This window comes from Scleropages formosus, chromosome 4 (genome assembly GCF_900964775.1).
Source record: "Scleropages formosus chromosome 4, fSclFor1.1, whole genome shotgun sequence".
NCBI lineage: Eukaryota > Metazoa > Chordata > Actinopteri > Osteoglossiformes > Osteoglossidae > Scleropages > Scleropages formosus.
This window is the reverse complement of record NC_041809.1, coordinates 31,556,123-31,578,909: the sequence shown is the minus strand read 5'-3', so window position 1 is coordinate 31,578,909 and position 22,787 is coordinate 31,556,123. Positions and strand designations below refer to the sequence as shown.

General features: G+C 40.5%; 3 protein-coding genes across 17 annotated transcripts in view; 1 reads left to right on the top strand and 2 right to left on the bottom strand.

Moving 5' to 3' along the window:
* The window catches only part of LOC108934364 (transcription factor 7-like 2), a 44,572-nt gene extending 41,992 nt beyond the window's left edge, over positions 1–2,580 (top strand). For 8 of the 14 annotated variants that reach the window (XM_018752042.2, XM_018752039.2, XM_018752046.2 and 5 more), the window contains one exon: positions 236–2,580. In XM_018752042.2, coding sequence (XP_018607558.1) covers positions 236–312 — 77 coding nt within the window. In that variant the 3' untranslated portion in view covers positions 313–2,580. Of the gene's footprint in view, positions 1–212 lie in introns of all 14 variants that reach the window. The other 6 variants (XM_018752043.2, XM_018752052.2, XM_018752051.2 and 3 more) reach the window with 3 other exon arrangements.
* Positions 2,581–3,178: 598 nt separating this feature from the next.
* Positions 3,179–7,104, bottom strand: skp1 (S-phase kinase-associated protein 1). Of its 2 annotated transcripts, none has more exons than XM_018751769.2 (6): positions 7,026–7,104; positions 6,028–6,124; positions 5,367–5,440; positions 4,903–5,046; positions 3,856–3,996; positions 3,179–3,771 (listed from the first exon to the last, which is right to left on the bottom strand). In XM_018751769.2, exons 2-6 carry the CDS (start codon positions 6,122–6,124, stop codon positions 3,736–3,738), a joined length of 492 nt encoding a protein of 163 aa, XP_018607285.1. In that variant the 5' UTR covers positions 7,026–7,104; the 3' UTR covers positions 3,179–3,735. The 2 variants fall into 2 exon arrangements, with proteins under 2 accessions (XP_018607285.1, XP_018607286.1); XM_018751770.2 differs by lacking the exon at positions 7,026–7,104 and adding an exon at positions 6,828–6,981.
* Positions 7,105–10,270: 3,166 nt separating this feature from the next.
* On the bottom strand, positions 10,271–18,209 carry LOC108934452 (serine/threonine-protein phosphatase 2A catalytic subunit alpha isoform). Its single transcript, XM_018752304.2, has 7 exons — positions 17,787–18,209; positions 13,093–13,302; positions 12,624–12,797; positions 12,391–12,480; positions 12,146–12,307; positions 11,410–11,528; positions 10,271–11,131 (listed from the first exon to the last, which is right to left on the bottom strand). The coding sequence occupies exons 1-7, from the start codon at positions 17,886–17,888 to the stop codon at positions 11,059–11,061; spliced, it is 930 nt and encodes a 309-aa protein (XP_018607820.1). The 5' UTR covers positions 17,889–18,209; the 3' UTR covers positions 10,271–11,058.
* Between the last annotated feature and the right edge of the window lie 4,578 nt (positions 18,210–22,787).

Here is a 22,787-nt window from a genome sequence, read left to right as displayed (position 1 = left end):
CATCTAACTGAATAAATGCAGATGGACAAATTTGTTGCCGAATATGAATATTTACTATAGGACAGATTCAGTCAAATGGTTGAAAGGTTACAAACTCTCTTTGTAAGTCCTGTGATGGTAGTTCCAGCATGTTGTTTGTTTGTGTTTCACAGCATGGTGAACGCTGTTTGACTTCATTCTGGTGACACTTTGCATCCACGCTTTATTCACAGATAACTCTCTTGACTGTTCCTAGGAGGAAAAAGAAGTGCATTCGCTACCTTCAAGGAGGACAGTGCGCCAGCCCCCATTCTTCCGATGGAAGTGCTATAGACTCACCCCTCTCCCCAGCCAGCACTGCCCCCATCGCCCTGACTCCGCCCCAGACTGTGCCACCCACCTCCCCCGCTGCTGCCGATCGCAGCGCTGCCCCCAGCGAATATGTCCCACCATCCCACATTCCCCCATCGCTCTCAGGGGCCACCAAACAGAATGCTGGACTGTCGGGAAAAGTTTCAACCGAGTCACAAAAGCACCGTCACCACCACCAGCACTGTCGTCCACTGACACGTTAGCCTTTAAGCCCCACCCACTAGACCTCCCACCCAAAGCTTTTAACCTCACAGCCTCCCAGACCTACAGATCTCAGCGCTAAATCGGTGGTCCTGGAACATTCTGGATCAACAGCACTCATCACCAGAATCCACAGCCAGTGAAGAAATGCATCCATTGCACCAGCATCTTGTCTGCTGAGACAATGCCTGCCCCCCGACCCCACAGGACTCCGCGGAGACTAGTGTTGTTCACGCTGCAAGCATCAGGGTAGATTCACCATCACTCCAGCCGTGGCGTACGCCTCGCATTGCCTCTGTTCGAAAAACTGTTTCTCCTTCAGTGGAATGCGTGCTGGTAAAAGGCTTTTGATGAATCGATTTCCAAATGTCCGGAAAAGTGTTGTTTACATGTCTCTTTTTAAAGAACAAAGTTTGTCATTTGAAGGAGAGTTGCATATTGATCATTACGTGCATGTATGTCTTCAGAGCTACTCTATGAGGTTAGGATCATTAAGTACTTGTGCTTGAGAGTGCCTCTCTTAAAACTTTCCCATTTCTGGTGCCACCATTCTCCTTTCTGCTAGTTGTGATGTGTTTAACATGACAGAATTCCCGTTCCTAGTTGTTTTGGAAAAGATGTCCACAGTCCACAAGCCTTGTTAGGACTTTTATTGCTATATAGCAGTAAACCCACAAACCACCTAAACACAGCAATTCACTCACAAGTATTTTTAAAAGGGTATTTTCAGAAGTGTATATTTAACATATATTTAAATGAACAGTGAAGGTGGTTTAATCGGGCTAAATTTAACACAGATGATCATTACATGCATTAAACCATCAACTGTTCTTCATCCCAGGGCCAAACTCTCCCTGTAGGAATGACTTCAGTCTCTGGTGCCAACTCTCTATTGACAAAAGGAAGTTTAAAATACATGTCTGAAGTGATGCACTGTAATGTTTACTTTCTTAGAGCCAAAAGTAATTCCTGAGGCTGTCTATACATTCTCCAAAACCATAACTTCTTTAAATACAATTAAAAAAATGTTAAACTTGATAACAGAACTTTCAGTTGGACTCCCATGCATGTTCATTGATGACCAGCTGGATGGGGCCTCAGTTCCATGGTGTATTTATGTCAGCACTTTTGTCATTAACAGGGAGGGTTAGTTCACCTCATTGATCTTCCAAAAGTAGGATTTATAGACTTGTAAGGCTACAGAAAGGAGGGCACACAACTCATTTAACATGTCCTTTGTTTGGTGCTGAAGCATTGCTTCTGCTGGGTGAACTTGTCTGTTGTTGTCTCTAGTCTCCATTTAAACTGCTTCTGCATTGCTTCTGTAACTGAACGTACATTTGAGGGGGAAAAAAACCAAATGGGTACTGTATTCTTTGTAAATCTTTTTTTAAATAAATGTGGAACTCCTTATATAATAAAACTTATGTTTGTAAAAAACAAAAATACAAAAAATGCTTTTGCTTTAGACATTCTAGTTTTACTTCAAAACAGGCAATACATTTTTCAAGAACTTATGTTGTGCTGAAGTTTGTTCGTGTCCACCGTTCTTTCATTGAAACTAGACAACCTTAGTGTTGATCTGTCGCTGTAAGTAATTTGCAGTTTGTGTAACTACTACCTTAGGGTACCAAAAAAAAAAAAATGCATCTGAAAACTAAGAGCTTTATCCTGTCATACTCAGCTTCTGGAGAAGTGGCAAAGTTACTGTGGTACCACGTGACAAGGTACCAGGCTACAAACGCTGTAGCCCAACATGTCCAGCAGAGGGTGCTGCGACACTAAAATTCAACACCTTCAACATGAGTGGAGAACTGACTTACACAGGTAGCTACACCAAATCATAGCCTTTATGCTTTATTTGTGGAAGAATATTCACCTCTGTGGTATTAATTTGTTCGATGTAATTATGTTGTTAGTATTTCTCCACTAAATTCCACATTCATGAATGTGGAACAGAATCATACTTTGTCAAACTGATGTTGCAAATGTTAAAATGCGATTTATTAAAATTTACCTTTGAGTTAATCGATTTTGACTTTGTAATTTCTAAGATAAAGATGCTCCTGCTTTGAGACATTGCCAACTAAAACTACCACAAATAAAGAGCACCTGTGACAAACCAGATCACAAAGGAAAAAGGTCGTAGTTTTACAACACACACTTTATTACAATTGCCCTTTCAAAGAGGATTAATGCAATTTTAAAATACAACTATAGTCAATGCGCTACATGTTAGTTTCCTAAAATGCATCATTTTTAGGATTATTACCGACTCTTCCAACTTACAAATAAGCGAGTGAAAGAGCTTTTCAGAACATTGTTTACAACCCCACCGAAAGGAAGCCAGTTAAATGGAGAGTTTGCTATATTTGCCAATGGAGAGCCTTTCTGCCGATAAGCTCATTCCATAACTACACTTCTGATGAGACTTGCTTTCAGATCTGGATGACAAAGATAATAAAAAAAAAAAAAAAAAAAAAAAAAAAAAAAAAAAAAGTGTTTGGTTTTTTTTTTTTTTTTAAAGGCAACATCAGTAACTATTTCATACAGGTTACTCCTAATTTTACCTTCATAATGTACCCTGGGTGCACATTTAAACCTACAAAAACACACAAAATGAGCATTTTTTTTTTTTTTTACATTTATTTATTTATGGAATATCACGGCTGGCATTTCTAATGTCATACTGAGAGTTCTGCACAACAGAAGATGCTGTCTACTCCCTGTATACTGAGGAAATGCAAAGCAAACTAATTGTGTGACAACTTTGTTTACAAATACTTCTTTGCCCACACTAAAGTCTACCTAAAGCCTTTACACAAAACCAATGCAACTTAAAGCTTCTCATGTTCAAAGTTTTCTGAAGGAGCACAGCACTTATGAAACTGCATGTGTAGCTGTAAATTAATAAACGACAACTATTCATTCTGAATCAATACAATAATTCCAGTAAAAAAAATGAACCTAAAGCAATTCAGACATGGAAGCAAAAATATGCTAAAAAGGAAATTAAAACTTCATATGTACTTGTAAAAATGGAAGGGGAAAAAAAAAAGATCATGCCAAGTACAAGGATCTGCCATCCTAGTTGTCTATTTTAATATTAACAAGTATGAACAGCGCAGTGCAACCAGATTATGGAACAATCCTTACAGTGCGTTAGTGTTGGCAGAATCTTGCTTATTTTTCTTCACACCACTGGTTCTCCTTGCGTACCTGAGAAAATGTAAAGTGTACAATAAAGCACATTCTTGCATGCAATTAAACTAGTGTACATTGCCTTGATGTGAGAGGTGTTACCTGGGCTTCCTCCTCCTCTGTGAAATCATTCTTGATATTAAAGGTCTTCCTGATTTCTTCTGGAGTTTTTCCTTTGATCATATTGGCAACAGTCTTGCATGTAACATCTAGCAATCCCTTGATATCCAAGTAGTTGGCAGCCTAAAAATCAGTGAACAGAAAGGAGGGAGCCAGTGAGCACTGCTTCTACAACCTTCCGAAGTTTTGTTCATTGATGTAAATGGCCACATTTACTTATATGCTTTTCTCAAAGGCAACTTACACTGGATACTATGTAGCGTTACTAACCCCCACCTTATTCACCGCAGTGGCTTACACTACTAGATACACTACTTACACTGGGTCACTCACTCATACATCAGTGGAACACACTCTCTCTATGTCACTCACACGCTATGGGGGAACCTGAACAGCATGTCTTTGGATTGTTGGAGGAAACAGGAGCACCCAGAGGAAACCCACGCAGACACGGGGAGAACATGTAAACTCCACGCAGCCCAAGCAGGGCTTGAACCCACATTCTCTCACACCAGGCACTGTGAGACCGTAGCGCTACTGGCTGTGCCACCGTGCCACCCATTTATACAGACGTATGATTACACGTATTTACTAACTTCTCTATTTGTTTACCAATCACTAAATATGCATGCTACTGCAACAGTAAAATTTCTCTGAAACTAAGTTTTTCCATTAATTTAAAAGGGAAAATAGCTTCATCCATACCCTTACAAAAACTGACACAAAATAAAGTAATCAAGTAGCAAGAACAAACTTTTTGGCAAATTTGTCAAAGACCAAACAAACAGTCTCAAAAGACCTTAGCTGACACTTGTCGACACTGATCCCCTTTGAGAAATTCCTGACACTCGAATAGCAAACTGACAAAATACTGCCAAACTGAGATAGCGAAGGCTCAGAGAAGCTGAAAAACTAAACCGAGTACAAATTACATTCCAACTCTGAGACAAGAAATCAGCCAAATGAAAGCAGATTTGAAAGAATCTAAGAAAAACACCCAAAGGTAGAGAAAGGAACAGCACAACACACCAGAATGAGTTCAAAGAGTGTTCCCTGGTCCACTTTGAGAAATTCTTGATCCCACACAGGGATGTCATCTGTTCTCTTCTCCTTGTTCTCATCATCCTCTGGGGGTGGTGGGTCATCTTTGTGGTGGGTGCACCACTGGATCACCTGGGAAACCACAAGGAATACGAGCATGGGACACACCTTCAAACTTATAGTCAAGTTCTGCACCAGGGAGCCACCCGAACCACTTGGCTCCAGTTCTTTGTCTTCCAAGATGAACCACCACAATTGATTGATGAGCTAATTATATAAAGACCAGTTATGAACTGTACAGCTATAAATTACAATTGATTAATGTGGTTAATCTTTCAGTCATTAGTCATTTGAGATTCCTTCTTAAAACAACTGCTGGAAGAATCAGTGTAAAAGCATACAAACAGAAGTCCAGAAGAGAGTTTGTGCCAAAAGCAGTCAGGCATACATACCTTTTTCAGAATGGCTGCATTAACGTTGGGAAGAGGAACGGGGTCATCGTCACCTTCATCATCCATTCCCAAATCTGTGTTTAAACAAAATATTTTAGGAAGCATACCCGGGCTCCTGAAGTTACATACACAACTGGAACCAGAAGGCAGATTGGAATTCTAGTCAAAACAAAGTCACTGCTGAAAAAAATTCACATTTTAAAGAAAAACTTGCTTAGCTAATGCTTTTGTCCAAAGCATCTTACAATGTTAATCTATTTACAACTATTCACTTATTTATACAGCTGGGTAATTTTACCAGAGCAATACAGGGTTAAGTACCTTGCTCAAGGGCACTACAGCTGGGTGTGGAATTCAAACCTGGAACATTTGGATCCAAAAGGCAGCCACCCTATCCACTACAATCAGCTAGATAGACAGTTAAATTAACATATTGATACCTTGGAAAATAAGTAATTACAGTATTAGTAAATCAAGGAGACCAACTTTTTTGGAGGAGGAAAAAAAAAATATTGTTTTACATCATTCCGTGACCTCTACATTCCCAGTTGGAACTGTCACAGTGGTACAATCCTGTGGAAAAGACTGAAAACTGTCAATGCTGTACATGGAGAGCTGCTGCGACAATGACAGACAGACACACACGTGACACGAGGCTTACCTTCCAACATGGTCTTGATCGTTACAGATTGTTTCGCGATTTCCACGTCCACCTCAAATATCTCCCCATCGGAACTCTGCAGTTTAATAGTCGGCATCTGGAAGAGACGAGAAACCAATGAGACGTTCGCGCTCAGAGGACGAAGAGGAAGATGATAATAAATGAAGAGAGGAGGAGGGCGGCGGCGGCGGCGATCAGCGTGTCCGCAGCACCACCAGGTACTCCGGACGAGTGGCCAGCGGCAGCCGGAAGTAGCCTTCGCGTCACAGCAATTTTAAAATAATTTCTCTTCCAGAGTATGTGAACATATTTTAATTAATATGAAGAGAGGAAAAATCCCGTGTAATTCAGCTGGGACAAAAAAAAAAATAAAAAAAAAATAATCGCGAACACGCGCGGCTCGTTTACGGTTATTAATTAGCTTATTATTGCGTTGCGGGTCGAAGTGCGCTTCACAACCATTGCTGTTTTTACACTAGTCAGGTGTTTTGTCACAGAAGGTGCAGGAAAGTGCTGTACTATGTTATACTCTGCTGTTTACACACTGGTCACCAGGGAGCCGCGGTCAGCAAGCGGCTACCTAGCCTAGCACAGCCAGCTAGCTGTTAGCTAACCATGTTACCGCCAGACAGCTACATCACGAGTTCGAAAACCAGCTCAAACAATGACATTCTCGAGAAAAGGATTTTTATAGCCTCCACTTGTAAACAGGAATAAACGGCCCGATGACCACCGCAGGGACGTTCATCGCAAGGCAGAAATAAATAAAGCAAAGCAGCGAGTTCCGTTCACCGCCTCACTTGTCAGTCAGGCCTGTGCGCGTCTCTGTCTCTCTCAGCTATGGACGGTACAGCCAGCAGCAGCCAATTCAATTATCTTCTGTTCCCACCGCTCGCTCCACTCACTTCGAGGTCACACACCGAACACTACGAGTAACTCAGTATCGCGTGTCCAACATCACACGCAAACACATCCTTTAGGAGCCGTTGAACACGTACCGTGAACCTACAGTCAATCCACAAGTATCCAAAACCCCGTTTAAGTACCCGTTGCTTTTGTCAAACATGCAAAGCTTACATAAGCAGTCTACATAGATTGCCTGATTTTAATTTCAACACAAATGCGAAGATATGACATTTATAATAACTGTGCGCACGAAAGAATTTACTGCGCATCGAAAAAGATTTTTTCCTTAATTTAATTCGTATGTTTAAAGATTAAAGAAGCGGTTTGTTTTCTTTCAGGCAGCGCACAGGGCAGTCCAGTGACTTGGCCTTTAGGAGAGAATTCTCCAGCAAACTACACTTTGATTTTTTTTTTTTTTTTTTGTGACCATTTAAGAGGTCGGGGAAGTTCAGTTTGCGCGGTCAGCCGGGCTGTAGCGTCTGATTTAGTACACTGACTGACACATTTTGGGTATAATACTTCGAATACATAGAGAAACGCAACTCGCTGAACGAAAACTTCCCAAGTGTCATTAGGAACAAATAACCCATGCAGAAAATTCAGACTTGCTCTGCTCTTTTTTTTTTTTTTTGCATTTCGTGCTTAATTTTGATCGACAGTGTTGCAATGAAACATGGTGGTTGCAGTGTTGGGGTACCGGAGTGTTCTGTCGGACATGGTGATGGTCAAGAAAAGACTAGGTCGGAATAGCTGGTAGTGTAGTGGTCAGACCTTCTATCTTTGGCCCCGAAGGTCGCAGATTCGAATCCCAGCTGTACTGCCGTTGAGTAACATGTTTATCCTACATTACTGTTTAACTCGGTAAATAATTCTGAGTATCTTAACATTGTGAGTCTTTTCGGAGAAAACTGTCAGCTATTCTAAATGAATAAATGTAAAGAAGAATTACTTTTCATTTTGTATTTTCTGATTTGGGCGTACAGTGAGTTTTTGAATATTATTGATTACCGTAATTTATGTTTTATAACCGAAATTCACGTTTCACGCATAATTTAACGGCTTCCAGTGAACACTTAGTGTTTTTAGCCCACACCTTATTCACACAAAGTAATTTACACTGCTAAATACACTACTTACAATGGGTCACTCATCCATACACCAGTGGAAGACACTTTTCTGTCACACACACATTATGGGTAATTTTGGAATCATCAAACCACCTGAACTGCATGTCTTTGCACTGGGAGGAAACCGGAGCACCCGGAGGAAACTCACGCAGAAACGGGGAGAAGATGCAAACTCCACACAGACTGAATGGGTACCGAACCCACTTCTTCTCACTCCACTCAGGCGCAGTGAAGTCTCAACACTACTCGCACTGAAACATTATTACACATAATGGCAACATGTATAATCTCAGGAAGAAAACTACTGCGTTACAGCAAAACTGTGTTGTATTTAAAGATTTAAAATCATGGGGCATGTAGTGTAGTGATTCTTGTTTTTTGGATCCAAAAGTCTCAGATTAGAATCCCACCTCCAGCTAGTACCACTGAGCACCGTATTTACTTTAAAATTGTTCTAGTAAAATTACCCAGCTGTATAAATAGGTGAACAAGTGTGAGTCGCTTTAGAGAAAACCGTCAGCTAAGTTAATAAATGGAAAAGGATCTGAAAAAGAGCAAAGTGTCACAGATTTTTTCATTATCTTCGTGTGCGTTTCATTTTATGATTTAGGGCGAGCAATGAGTTTATACAATATTATTGATTACCGTATTTTATGTAATATAACCCAACTTCACGTTGAAATATTTGTATTTCACACAATCATGGCAAAAATGAGATGTTTCGCAGGAACAAAACTACCCCATTATATATAACAGAACTGATATTTAAACATTAAACTGATGGGGTAGCTTGTTAGCGCTGTTGCCTTTAGATCCAGAGGTCGCAGGGTCGAATCCCTCCTCCAGCTAGTACCATTGAGCAAGGTACTTACCCTAAAATTGTTCCATTAACATTACCTAGGTGTGTAAACGGGTAAATAATTGTAAGTCAGTTAATAAACATAATCCTTGTCGTTAAGCTGCGCGATGTTATTTGTTCACACAACTGACAATGAGCGGCACCGCAAGAAATATGAAACGCGCTTTGCCCGTTGAAAATGGTTAATATGAAGTTTTAATAATTTTCGCAGTATTCGATGTATGAATGTTTAGGTTTGCGGAAACCACGTGTTTCATCCTTGGGTTCGAAAGTACCGAGGTAAGAGTTCCAGGTGAAGTGTCATTGGAAAATGGCACAGCTGAGCTCCTCCTTCCACTTGCGCACCTGTGTGATCTTAGATACATTTGCTTCCTTGGTAAGGGGGTATGCATTTCCCTGTATGCATTTGGCGTCTTCTTGTCTGTTGGATACAGCTGTTGCCAAAGCACATACTGCAGGAGCTGTAGTGCCTGTAGAGCTGACTCAGCAGGTGGCGAGAAGGTTTCAGGATCAAGGAGGGAAGTAGGTGTGAAAGATGAGTTTCGAGAGCACTCCTGTAGGGTGGATCAGCTTCTGCAAGCACTGGGATTGTAGCGCTTGGACTCTTTTGTAGACACTAGTTACCTTCCTCTAAGTAATCTGGTCCTCAGATGTAAACCATCCTGTCATACATTTTATTGCTTTCCAAATTTGTACAAAAGCAGTCCACATCTGGGATTCTTCATTATCCATCACCTCCAACTGTAAGAGAAAGAGCTCTTGGTTCTCGCATGGTATACACATTTAATTGTCAAGTGTTCAGACTTGACTAGTATGACAGGGCAGCTGGTAGCGCAGTGGTTAGCAATGCTCTTTTTGGACCCAAAGGTAAGCAGTTCAAACATTACCTCCAGCTGTAGTACCCTTGGACAAGGCACTTACCCTCCATTGCTCCACTGAAATTACCAACCGTATAAATGAGTAAAATAATTGTAAGTAGATTAATACTGTAATTTACTTTGGAGAAAAGCATTATGTAAACATCCTGTCGGCTTTGTAGTTCAGTTCACATCATCTGTAGGACATTCCATAAAATGCACCTCATACAAGTAAATCTATGAAGGTCATTAAGACTACCAGAAAGCTTTCTGGTCATTCTTACATTTAGCATATATATATGGAAATAATTTGAGCTTAGTATTTATTGAGCAAATTCACCATTTGGTTCTCAGAGGGTACTTAATTTTCAAAATTACCTTCTGTTTTCATTTATTACAGAACGCCAGTGTCATGTTTTCATTGCAAATGTCCTAATATGCCATTTGTCCTACCCCCTACCAAATAACTGTATAAATGAATCATGCAAAACATCAAGGAGCAACTTCCATCTTTATTACTCAACTGGAACCCTAAATACAGACAAACCACCAAAAAGTGTTAGTGTAATTCTTTTCACGTTGGCTTTTTTTTTTTTTTGTCTTGTCCTCCTTATCGAAACTGCTTTATCGAAACAGCTTTTAGTTCACAAGTATTAGTGGAGTAAATAAAACCTGTGCAGTTCAACTACAGAAGTATGAGTCATGACATAAAAATAAAAAGTGCAGACAGAAAAACCATTCCTGAAAACGAGGAACACTTTTTTTTTTTTTTAGACAGCCCAATAGACCCTGGTAATCTAAGCTTTTTAATGCATGTTCACTGCCTTCTTTCATACTTTTATGAATGAAGCTATAGCTAAACAATTACTTTTAATCACAAAGACCATTTCCAGAATGCATTTCAGAAGTTATAAGTTTCTGATCTATGCCAGCACATGTACACATTCTGGAAATATGACAGACTTGGTGATTACTGAATTCCATTTGGCTATAGCATTGCATATTTAATGTAAATACAATATGTGCATGTTTTTAAAACTTGTGAAAACAAAAATGGCAGCTCTAGATCAGTTTTAAACATGCACCGAGGAATTCACAGTTGATTCTCTTCATGGTCATTCCAGCAGAGCCTTTAAAATTTCATTTTGAATATGGCACACCTTTTGGTCCACGTACACAGGTGGTTTCTGAATTCTTGAACAGGTACTTCTCTCAGCCTTTTGCCCACCCTACCCCTTTAAGCTTACTGGATATTAAATCGTGACAATACTGTACAGAAAAGTTAGAGAAAGTAGTCTGGAGTGCGACGGGTTACGTGGGGCTCCCCTCTGCGAGGTGCTGGATCAAACTGCAGGCTGGGAGGGAAAAAAAAATTCCAATCTAATTAGCATTTATTCAAACAGTATGTACAAAACCTACAATTTTACATTCCAGTCATTTGGACATCATTAATAAAATAACCGTAAAACGGAAAAATGCCCACATGTAGAAGTGAACTAGCAACACTTTTCATCATACGTTCATGTTGCTAACCTGTTCAGCAACTACTAGCCACACACCAAGTATTCATTTACTGTCACTACATTTTCAACTAGCAGATGGGGGAAATGATTCTTAGTCTTAAAATACTTACAAAGAATATTTGAGAGTATCATCAAGTTCCATGATAGCTGCCTGATTCCCACAGCGGTAGCAGTAATTTGGTGCGCTGAAAATTGTTACCACATTGCGATCATGGCACCAATTGTAACCCTGGAATACAAGTTTTTCCCATTAGAAAGCGGTACACAGAAAAAGTAAAATGGCATCAAGTGACAAATGAATCTTAATATGAACAGGACAAAACTCTTCCTAAGAAGGTGTATTTGCAATGATTTTGCGGAGCATGGCTTTTCGAATCCTTTAAAAGTTTCCTTTGAAAGAAATCATGAGTGGAACAGCTTGTCATGCTTTTGTATCCTGACAGTTTTTGTGTGACTCACTGAAGTTACAAAAGACTGCTGTCAAATCACTTTTGGAAATTGTGCAGGAAAAAAAATAAAGCAAGACAACTACTTACAATACCAAGTTTATGAAGTATAATTCCATGATAAAAGTGCATGATTAAAATTGTCAGCTTCCTCCCCCCTTCATCAGGAGACATTTAATTCATAGAGTATATATGTCCAATATATGCAAAATATATGGCTAGCAAAACAAAAAAAAATTCTGAATACTTGCCAGATTAATGCAAACTAACTTCAAAACTCACATTCAGTTCACTTGTAGACTACAAAACATGGCAATGCAAAGGGGTACTTTAATGAGTGTTTTTTTTTTTTTTTTATAAAAAAATAAAAAAAAAAAGGGGGGGGGGGGGGGGAACTTACCTCCATTACCAGCTGGTGAGCTCTTGAGACCAGGGTAAGGCCATTGGCATGGTTAAACGTTTCAGAGATGTCCTGTCCGAAGGTGTATCCAGCCCCTCGGGGAGAGATTCCCCAGCCTCCACGGTCATCTGGGTCTGACCACAGGAGGTCACACATTGGTCCCTGAGAAAGGCAAGATATGTACTAATGACAACATAAAGGTACAAAACAAAAAACATTTAATGCAGCATGCTAGGACTCCTCACCTCATGTGGAACTTCCTGCAAGCGGTCAAGTGCTCGGATATGATCCAGTGTGTCTATGGATGGGGAGAGTCCACCATGAAGGCAGAATATCTATGGGGGGGGGGGGGGGGGGGGGGGCGGAAAGAAAAAAAGTTACACAACAAAATTCATGATTAAACATAACTGCAACCATAGCTGGCTACCATTGCTTGAAGGCCATTTACCAAAAGGATCCATAGTATACGGCATCTCACCTGACCATCTACCAAGGCAGTGAGGGGAAGGTAATCGAAAAGGTCCGTGAAGTATTTCCAGACATTTGCGTTGCCATATTTCCGTAAACACTCATCATAAAATCCATACACTTGTGTGATCTGTCTGCTTTCATGATTCCCTCGAAGAATTGTGATGCGTTCCCGATATCTAACCTAAAAGACAGGAAAGATCATTTCACTTTTAAGAAAAAACTAAAACAAATGACATCATGCTGCTTATTTACCTCATTCAGCAAATTTAAACAGATTAAATAATTTAAAAATATTTTCATAAATTTTAAAAAGAATTTTGGCTTTAAAATTCAGAGTAATATTGTATTGTTATGATCATGACAAATATCCTAAAAAACTAATTGCTTAACTCAAGGAAATTTAAGCTGCATCTTTCTTCCTACATTAGAGTAAACCCACAAACTGGCAGATTTTAAACTTCAAATAATCAGATTACCTTAAGCGCTACAAGCAACGTTACAGTCTCCACAGAGTAGTAACCCCTGTCCACATAGTCTCCCATGAAGAGATAATTTGTGTCTGGAGACTTCCCTCCGATGCGAAACAGTTCCATGAGGTCATGAAACTGCCCATGGACGTCTCCACACACAGTGACTGGACATCGCACCTCCTGCACATTGGACTCCTTAGTCAGGATTTCTTTTGCCTGGGAGAGAATGAGCATGAAAAAACAAAAGGTCAGAACATGAGCACAGACATTGTTTTAATATTTTTTTACTATATTAAGAACCTATAACAAGTTATTTTTGGCCAGAAGGTAATTCAGCAGTTAGAGCCACCACTGCCTTGCACTTGAAGAATCTAGCTTGAGATTCCACCTCCTGATGCAGTACCCTTGAGCAAAGCACTTACCCTGAATCATTCCAGTAAAACCAAAACCACATGAATAAGGTTAAAATAAAGTCACTTTGGAGAAACGCAAACATTCTACAGTCATGCTATACTTAGCAATTCTACACTTTCATAAGAAATGGGTTATAGAAGTATTGTCACAATGTCACTACAGTAACGAATGAAAAACATAATACAACATTCAACTGTATGCAAGTCTTTCAAAAAAGATCACTTTTAAATACCACAAAACCGCTCAGACTGGTTTTGCAGTGTTATTCTAAACACACATAGTTCCTCATGACAAACAGAAAACACACTGCCTTTACCTCAACTAACTACAAAGGGAAATCATTAAAACCAGTGCCTTTCAGTGAAGAAGCTGTCCTGTTGCTTCATAAAAGGTCACTGTGTTAAGTTCAAGATTTATGGGAATGTTAAGAAGCTTTGCATCTCCAAATCCCACGCTGCAAGCAGCAAGCACTGGTGAGAATCACAGTTGTGGGTCACTAAATGAGAGAGACATGAGTAAGCCAACCCCCCAGGAGGACTATGGCAACAGATGGTGACTGAGAAATATCAGAAGGATGGCTGCACAAACTTAAAATCATTCTACTCTATTGCTGTTTGGCACCATGACATACATTCAGAGGGTGATTTAAGCCAGCAGATCTGTTGTGCTACTGGGCTCATTTGTCATATTAATCTATATTGCATTTTTATTTAAAAGGCTGACTTTTAAAAATACGTTACATCCACCACTACGTCTTAGAAGAAGCTAAAGCAGGAATTGCACAACATAAATGTTAATTTTGTGGATCCACTCATGTAACATACCAGTTTTAGCTAGTGGAATTAAAATAAACAGCAAGTGGGGTAGAGCTTAAGAGATGCTGTCTAGCATTTAAAAGGTCCAGGCTCAAATCCAGCTCCTGCAGCAATATCCACAAACAGGGTACTTAGTCTGAACTGTTTGTGTAAAAATTACCCAGCTGCCCAAAAAAATAGCTTAATGTTCAAACCAAGCATGAAGTCACTTCGGAGAAAAGCATCTGCTAAATAAGACACTTTTGGACAAAAGTCCACCAAAACTTATGTAGTCTTCCCAGCAAACTACGGCTGGCAGTCAACAAGCAATCTAAAAAGTTTCCCCAATTCAAAACTAATCTGCCCTCCCTTAAATGGCAATTCTCTACAACAGAAAAAGCAGAGGGTTTAACAGCATACAGAGACTAGGCATTTCAGGTTGTGGCTCCACTATTGAACATCATGAGCTAAATACAGATTTCTGCACAGTGTGTCCAAAAACAGACACTTACACAGCACTGTGAGTCAGATGTACTTTGTGATGCAACACGCAATCAATCCTCTCCATGGTTATTTTTACGCTGTCATCGCATTTTTCTGAATACACCATTACCATTGAGTAATGGAGCCATTGGTTACTATTGTGGCATACTTATTGTAAAATACATCACTAACAAACCACACAAAAGGTTTTATCTTATTGGCTCTTTTCAACTGCTTTTTAAGACCAAGAAGAAAATATTAAGTTTACATTTACATGTTATCAGTTGCTAAACTGATCAAATTGCACACATCAGTATAAGCAGCTCTCTTACCTACCTACATTTATCATCCTACTGTCAATACTGATCACATTCCCCAAAATACACAAAGACACAAAACAGAGTTGTTAGAGGAACCCTTGTGAGAACAAGATAGAAAAGGACAAACAAACAATCTAGTATATACATCCTGCATAATTTTCATGGTGGTCCATACCCTAAGCGTGAGGCAGGGTAAACGGTGACCAAGACATCAGGACATAGCAGGCTGGTCACACACACCAAGTCACTCACACTGAGAGCAATTTAGAGTTACCAGTTCCCCAAAACACATGTCTTTGGGCTATTCAGCGTGAATCCAGAGCACCCAGAGGAAATCCATGCAAAATCTACACTGGTGTGAAAATCTGTCTGGTAACAGGACAAGCCACACTATCAGCAACATGTTAGCAACAGCAGACGGTGTAATGTTTTCAGCTACTGCCTTGTAATTTGAAGGTGTGCAGTTCAAATCTTGCTCCTGGCATACACTTGCAATCAAGATAGTCAAGTTAACCTGAACTGAAACGACACATTAAGAATACCCTGTGTGACAAATCATTGTAAAGGTGATTAATGTTAGTGATGTTGGAAAAAGAGGCATCAGGTAAATAAATAAATAAATAATGTTTGGTGAAATAAAAGTGGAAACATGTTTTTCCAGGTTTGCACCCACTACATTTACATTTATTTAGCAGACAGACACTTTTCTCCAAAAGAACTTCCAATGAACTCTATGAAGTGTTATCAGCCCACACACCTTATTCACCTCGGTGACTTACACTGCTAGATAGACTACTCACAGTGGGTCACTCATCCATACATCAGTGGAACATTACCCGTCTGTTACGCACTACAGGTGCTGAACAGCATGTCTTTGGACTGTGGGAGGAAACCAGGGCACCCAGAGCAAACCCAGACACACAGGGGGAGAACATGCAAACTCCACACAGACTGAGCGGGGATCAAAGCCACATCCTCTCGCACCACCCAGGTGCTGTGAGACAGCAGCGCTACTCGCTGTGCCACCGAACCGTAGTGTTTATCAACAAAGCTTAAAACATTTGAGGCACTTCATTTAAAGGATAAAATACCATTTTCAAACAAAGTGTTGAAATTCTATGTTACTTGGAAAATACTGTGAAGTGCGTAATGTTACGAGTAGACACACGTTCCCCTGTAAAAGAGCCATCGTGCTCATTTTAGAATTTTCATAGATCTCATTTTTTTGTTTACCAAACATTTTGACTCTTGATATTTAGCTGGCTTGAAAGTACAGCTCCGGAGCATCACAACACCTCACTATCTCCTATTACAGACTGAACAGACAGCTAGCATCTCATCATTCAGCTATGAAATGGTAACAGATCAAGTCCAGCTGGTAAGTGATGTACTGCAATATAATGGCAGCAGCAGCGGGCAACTGATCTATAATTCAGTAGGAAACACTATAGCAACAAAAGCGCTGAAGCTGCAGTTCTTTAAGTATTTAGCTTTAGGAAGTATCTTGAATATTACAATGTCCCATATCGAGTCAAAATTACACCATACATATTATATGACTGGTTGCTTTGCCCCAACGTTGCTATTCCACTCGTGGGGGGGGGGGGGGAGACCCACAAACAACTCATGACATCACTGGAATGGAGCAGAGTTCATTAAATTACAAAGCCAGTCATGTGTAAGCGGACAAGCCTGGGTGGCGATTGAGGTCAAAGCCCTTTTCAGTGCCTTGGGAAGAGTGCACAACTGGGCACCTTCTCTTTGACCTACTTACTCGGCCTAGATCATGCCAACGTACTTGTTGGTTCTTTTTCAGTTTTTTTTAACTCATTTCAGTTCATAAAATAACACGAGAGACAACTTCGCCGATTTACATGGAAATTTCAGCATTACATTCCTTAGTACAGTGAAGAAATTACAGCAACGAAGATCCGAAATCTTGACTTAGTTTAGTCTAATTTCTAGCATTTACTGGTGCCTCAGCAGCAACAAGGCAAGCCCCAACCTAACTAGGACCACAGTTCGGGAATCGTTTGTTGCTGTCATTCTAACACTTACGACACGTCTGGTTTAGGAAAAAGGCGAAGCCCTGGGTTAGGGGCAAGAGTGAGAATAGCCGAGCCGAGGCTGAGCTCTACGTTGAACGGAACGGCGGCGCCATTTTAGCGCCGTCTTGTAGGAACTGCCCAAGATGCTGAGCGAGAACGAGGCTCACACTCGCACGAGCGCTGCCGACCGAAGGGCACAGCCGCGCGGGCCCCGTCACCGCAAACCCGCGCGCGAGCGTCACGCGACCAGGGTCAGTACTGCTCCCCGCAGCCTATAGCTGTACAGATCCCGACCTGCTAGCCTACATCATCAGATCAGTCAGTGAACTGTGTGGCTGCACAGCACTAGCAGGCTGTAGCAGTTATTAAACCGCATGAATTTCACGTAGATTTGTAAATAATAGAACTGATAAACGCCACGGTTTACATCTTCTAGCGACTAAGCCAGATAGTAAAGTATTGCATAGTCTAGTATGTCAGTGAGACTCTCAGCTCCGCCATCTTAAAAAACTCGGTGGTTCCTGTCGACAGCATCGTCACTCGCCGGCTGCGAAACCGGTCTGGGCGCAACATTCACAGCTTAGTTCATTCATACGGTTCAGTACAGTACAGTTACGTGCCAAGAAGTGTTCGTTGTCTACCTTTTCACACAGGGTTTTCACTTGGTTTTCCGTGAGTTGCTTGCATTCGTTCAGTTGCTCGATCCATTGATCCAGCTCCTTCGTAAACGCCTTTTCGTCCATTCTGCAGCACCACGGAGAGCTAGCTAGAGACAGCTAGCGGTGTGTTAGCTTCAGTACAGATCGCTGTCCCCGACAGAAACGCTCAAATTATATATATGTATATCTCAGCAGTTCCGTGATTTTACAAAAAAAAAAAAAAAAAAAAACCCTAGTCTAACCTTATGAAGAAAAAAAAATGCATCAAGTCCCAGTAGTGTGGCGATTATTTTTAACTACATGAGGCAGGAAACCTCACGCTGAAATGCGAAGACGTCAGAATACACCGTCCCACCCCAAATCAAAGCCATGATCTGCCCCCACCACCTTCCATAGGAGCCGCTAAAAACCTTTTCGTCATTGGTCCTCGCGAGAGGGAAGCGGCAATTTAATTGGCCCTCACACAGCAACATCTGCGATTTCATTGGATAAACTTGTGACGTCAGTGACTTTTTGGTATCTAGCGGCACAAGGGTTCTACTTGTATCGTCTGCCTTGGCGATTTTTAGCGGCATGTTTGCGTCAGGTGTGGTTTTTAGAAAGTATGGGTTGGGCTATTTAAAGAAAAGAAGAATTTAACCTATTAACGCTGTTTTAATAATCCAGGCAAAGGAGCGAAGCATGTTTAGTGTACTGTATTCCCCGTTGACTGAGGTTACGTTTCTCGAACTCTCCGCACTCACACTGACTGGCTGTCTTCTGTATGACACAATTCTTTCATATTTCAGTGCAATATTTCCTGAATTTATGTGCATATATTTCTCTTAAGAGGTTCACGTATTGAGTCCGTCCGTGGCCTAGAAAATGTTGATAGAACTCCGACACGTGGTCTACAAACAAATGCCCGAATAACACGGGCAAAATATTTTGAAACAAATGAATTGACATGGTGTACTTGTTCGTGGAGCTTCGTCCAGTCTACTAAAATGTATAATGAATTTTATTCGATTTTTAACTGGTTCAGTTAAATTAGTTTGGTTGGTCGCTCACAAGTTTGAAGACGTTTCCCTCAATGACGTATTTCCGGTATGTTTACCGTATACAGACCAAAAAAACAAAAAGCAATTAAACAATTATTAAAACAATACAGGGTATATCTACTGTGCAAAATACAAGAACATGTACTCGTTTTGCAGTAATCTGTTTGCGAAATAATTTTTTTTAGACTTTGATCACTGAATAAGTATTTACTGCTGCTTTAAAATATTGAGCAGTCGATTGTGTTACTTGGTTTTTTATTTTAATTATGGGACAAGCGGTTCAGAAAATGTGTGTGTGTGTATTTGAAAAGATATTATTAGAAAATTAGTACAGACCAGCTAATTATTGGCGCCACCTGGTGGCCAAAATGGGGTACTTCTGAAAATGGACACTCCATTTTTGCCTAAACATGACTGAACCTCCTCCTGCAGGATGTCACTGTCATTCTGCAAATTGTAAAATGAACAAATAGAACAACAGCCATGAAAACATCTGTGCTTCGCCATTTTTAAGCTTCTAAAACATAATTTCACTTCACTGTCATATTCACTTGGCATGCAGTGCTATTCTCCAAGTTCTTTCCGGTGAAGTGGGTGTAAGGAAACCACATTAAATGGACGGGCACAACCGCAGCAACTCATGTTGGTGTATGATACTTACCTGCTGTGCCCAAAACATCCATTTTTTCAAGTTGTGAAATGTGGGTGTCCAGAGGAAAGCGCTCTGTGTCACTGTGTGAGAAGAAAATAATTGAATCGAAAGATGGGAGGTGGCAATAGGGTACATTGCGGGAAGAAGACCACCTCTTCACGAAACACATATGAACCACATCAACAGCGGGAGAAGGTGCACAATAAAGGAACTGACATAAATGATTCATCACAATCAATATACAGTAACTTCTCTCTTCTCCATGGATATAGAAGTTGCACCCACTTGTGTTTTTGGTGACAGGGTGGTGGCTTATAGGAAGTAAATGCAACACACTTCTACATTCGGGACCCCTTCGCACACATTCCTACGTTAAACCTTATAATTGCAAAGACTTTACAATGTTTCTGCTGCTTTATTCGAGGTGTGAGATGAAATTGAATGTGCTAAAAATGCAAACCTGAATACCTGTGTGCAAAGACACCTACTGTGCAGGAGCTCTGCTCTGACCCTACTACCTGCTACTGCTTCTGTAGAAGTACCATGTGTCATAAAAGGTCAAATAAGGTGAGCTGCTAAACTCATCTGACGATGTTTGCTGCTAAAGGAGTGACGTAAAAAGGGCCTTGTTTTGTTCCGGGCTGATGGTGTTGGTGGCAAGCAATGTCCGAAGTGTGTGTTATGTCAAAAGTGGTCTTCAATTTAAAATCTGTGCGTTTCATTCTGGATTGGGCAGGAAGCGTACTTTCTCCAACATCTGTTAAGATAAAATACTGCACGAGAGCAACAAAATGTAGAAGAATGAAGCATTACCTATTGTATCCTATTAATTATTTCATCTTTATTTAATTGTACATATGGACTGAAGAGCTAACCCGAAACATGGTAATACTGCCTTTGGACACAAAGGTGGCTGGTTTGATTCCCCACCACTGGCTGTAGTACCCTTGAGCAAGGTACTTACCCTAAATTGCTCCAGTAAAATTACTCAGGTGTATACATGGGTAAGGTAATTGTAAGTACCTTAACATTGTAAGTCACTTTGGAGAAAGTACCTTGCTCAAGGATTGAACAGCTACCCTGCAGATGCACCAGCCAAAGTTCAAGAACAGTAATGCCTCATAATACATTTTGCATTACTGCATCTGAAGGAATAATGCCTTCTATTTCCTTTAATGTGCTGCCATTAGCAGCAGAATTGTTCCCAGAGGAGCACGAGGCATCAGGGTCAACGAGAAAGCCAAGTAAAGATGGACACACCATTTACTGAAATATCAGAAGATTAATGAATCAGAAGTACCCTGTCGAAGTCCATGTTTTTCTCTTTCTTGATGTACACGTCTTATAGAAGTCTTCTAATAACCTAGAAAATAATAACATCCTGATGAGCATTCATGATGAACAGGAGCACCGGGAGGAAAACCTACGCAGACGCCACACAGACTGAGCCAGATTTGAGCCCACATCTGTACCCGCTGCTCAGGAGCTGTGATGTACCAGTCTGCTTCCATGCTACCTGGTCTGATACACATGCAACATGAAACCTACCCAGTTTATATCAGATTAAATGCATCAACCAGGGGACAACTGGTTGTGGTAGTAGTTAGAGCTCCTGCCTTTGGACCCAAAGATCATGGCTTCAATCCCCACCTTCAACTGTAGTACCCTTGAGCATGGTACTTTTGCTAAATTTCTGCAGTAAAATTACTCAGCTATATAAATGAGTAAAATAATTGTACGCACCTTAGCATTGTAAACCACTTTGGTGAAGTCCCTTGCGCAAGGGTGCTGGAAATGGAAATTAAACCTGCACCATTTAGGTTCAGAAGCAGTAGCACTAACCACTACACTGCAAGCTGTCTTGACCTGGGGGGGCCATGATGCTGGTGAAAGGTGTGTTTAAGGAGGTACTCACTTCTCAAACCTTGCGGTCAATAAATTCAAAGGCGAAAAAAAGCATCTTTTAAATTATATAATTTCTAGGTTTCCACGGCTGAAATTGCTGCACAAACATAGACAAACATATTGCATATTTATTTTGGATTCTGTTGTTGTCATGGAAATAGAGTACACTGTATCACGGGGTTGGATTGTCATAGGAAAAATCCATTTAGAAACCTGACAATTAAATCAGTCTTATAACATTAACACTTTACTAATTTAAATCAGAATTTCAATGTGAACACTTTATATATCTAATAACTTTTGTATCCCATTGATAAAGTTCTAAACACCTTGAGGATATACAACAGTAATGAAATTTAGGTTATTCTATTTTGTCTTGTGTGCTTCTTTTCTTTCATACATTATATGCTATCATACTAATATGTCGAAACAACTGGAACCAACCAAGTCTTTCTCGCAGGAAGCTAAAGTAAGGAATAATACACATGATCGGCAACATTTAGAGCGCTATAACGCAGTTGCTATGACAACAGTAAAAGTTGGTGACAAGAGCATTCCGGAAAAAAAGGTGCTCAAAACATGTCTGTTCTGAACGCAATTAAAATTATCCATCCATCCATCCATTGTAACCGCTTGTCCAGTGTGGGGTCAAAGCGCACCAGCCTGCGCTGGAAACACAGGGTAAAAGAGAGGGTACACCTTGCACATGACAGTAGTTCGCGGCACTGCAATCACACACACGGATACACACTAAGAGCACTTTAGAGTCACTAACTGACCTGAAACCCATCTTTGTATTGTGGGAACAAACTAGAACACCTGGAGGAAAGCAACACAAACATGATGACAACATCAGCTGGGACAGGGACAGCTGTTAATAGGGAGCCCCATGACAGCTAGCAGCCTAGTAGTTGGAGCTGCTGCCTTTAGCTCCAAAGGTTGTGGGTTCAAGTCCCCCTTTTAGCTGTAGTGCACTTGAACAAGGTACTTGCCTCAAATTGCTCTAGTAAAAATTATCCAGCTATGTAAATGGGTCAATGATTGCAGGTGGATTATAATATATATAGTACTGTACATTGCTTTGGGAGGAAGGCATCAGCCAAATGAATAAATGTAATATAACATGCAAACTCCATACAGTCGCAAAAAGGATCGAACCTATGTCCAAACCACTTGCTCTTCACATTATATGGCTCACATTCTAGAATCCTCTATAATATTCGGTAACAGTATAAGTTCAGCTCCTTGGTGGGCTGTTCTGGAGTACCCCCCCCCCCCTATTATGTAATCATATTAGTTAAAGAAGATTTTTTAATGGACTATTTATATGTAACATTAGCACAACCTCCACAGGAGCGTAACCGTATGGGACAAAGTTTCAAGTTC

Bases quoted from the DNA above. Each gene is read 5' to 3' on its own strand.
- skp1 (XM_018751769.2), bottom strand. From the start codon at position 6,124: ATGCCGACTATTAAACTGCAGAGTTCCGATGGGGAGATATTTGAGGTG. The intron at 5,047-5,366 runs GTATGTATGCCT...GTGGTTTCCCAG, and splicing joins ATGCAGCCATTCTGAAAAAG to GTGATCCAGTGGTGCACCCA. The intron at 3,772-3,855 runs GTAACACCTCTC...ACATTTTCTCAG, and splicing joins CAGAGGAGGAGGAAGCCCAG to GTACGCAAGGAGAACCAGTG.
- LOC108934452 (XM_018752304.2), bottom strand. From the start codon at position 17,888: ATGGACGAAAAGGCGTTTACGAAGGAGCTGGATCAATGGATCGAGCAA. The intron at 11,529-12,145 runs GTAAGTTCCCCC...CTTGTATTCCAG, and splicing joins CTCACCAGCTGGTAATGGAG to GGTTACAATTGGTGCCATGA. The intron at 11,132-11,409 runs GTAAGTATTTTA...TTTCCCTCCCAG, and splicing joins GATACTCTCAAATATTCTTT to CCTGCAGTTTGATCCAGCAC.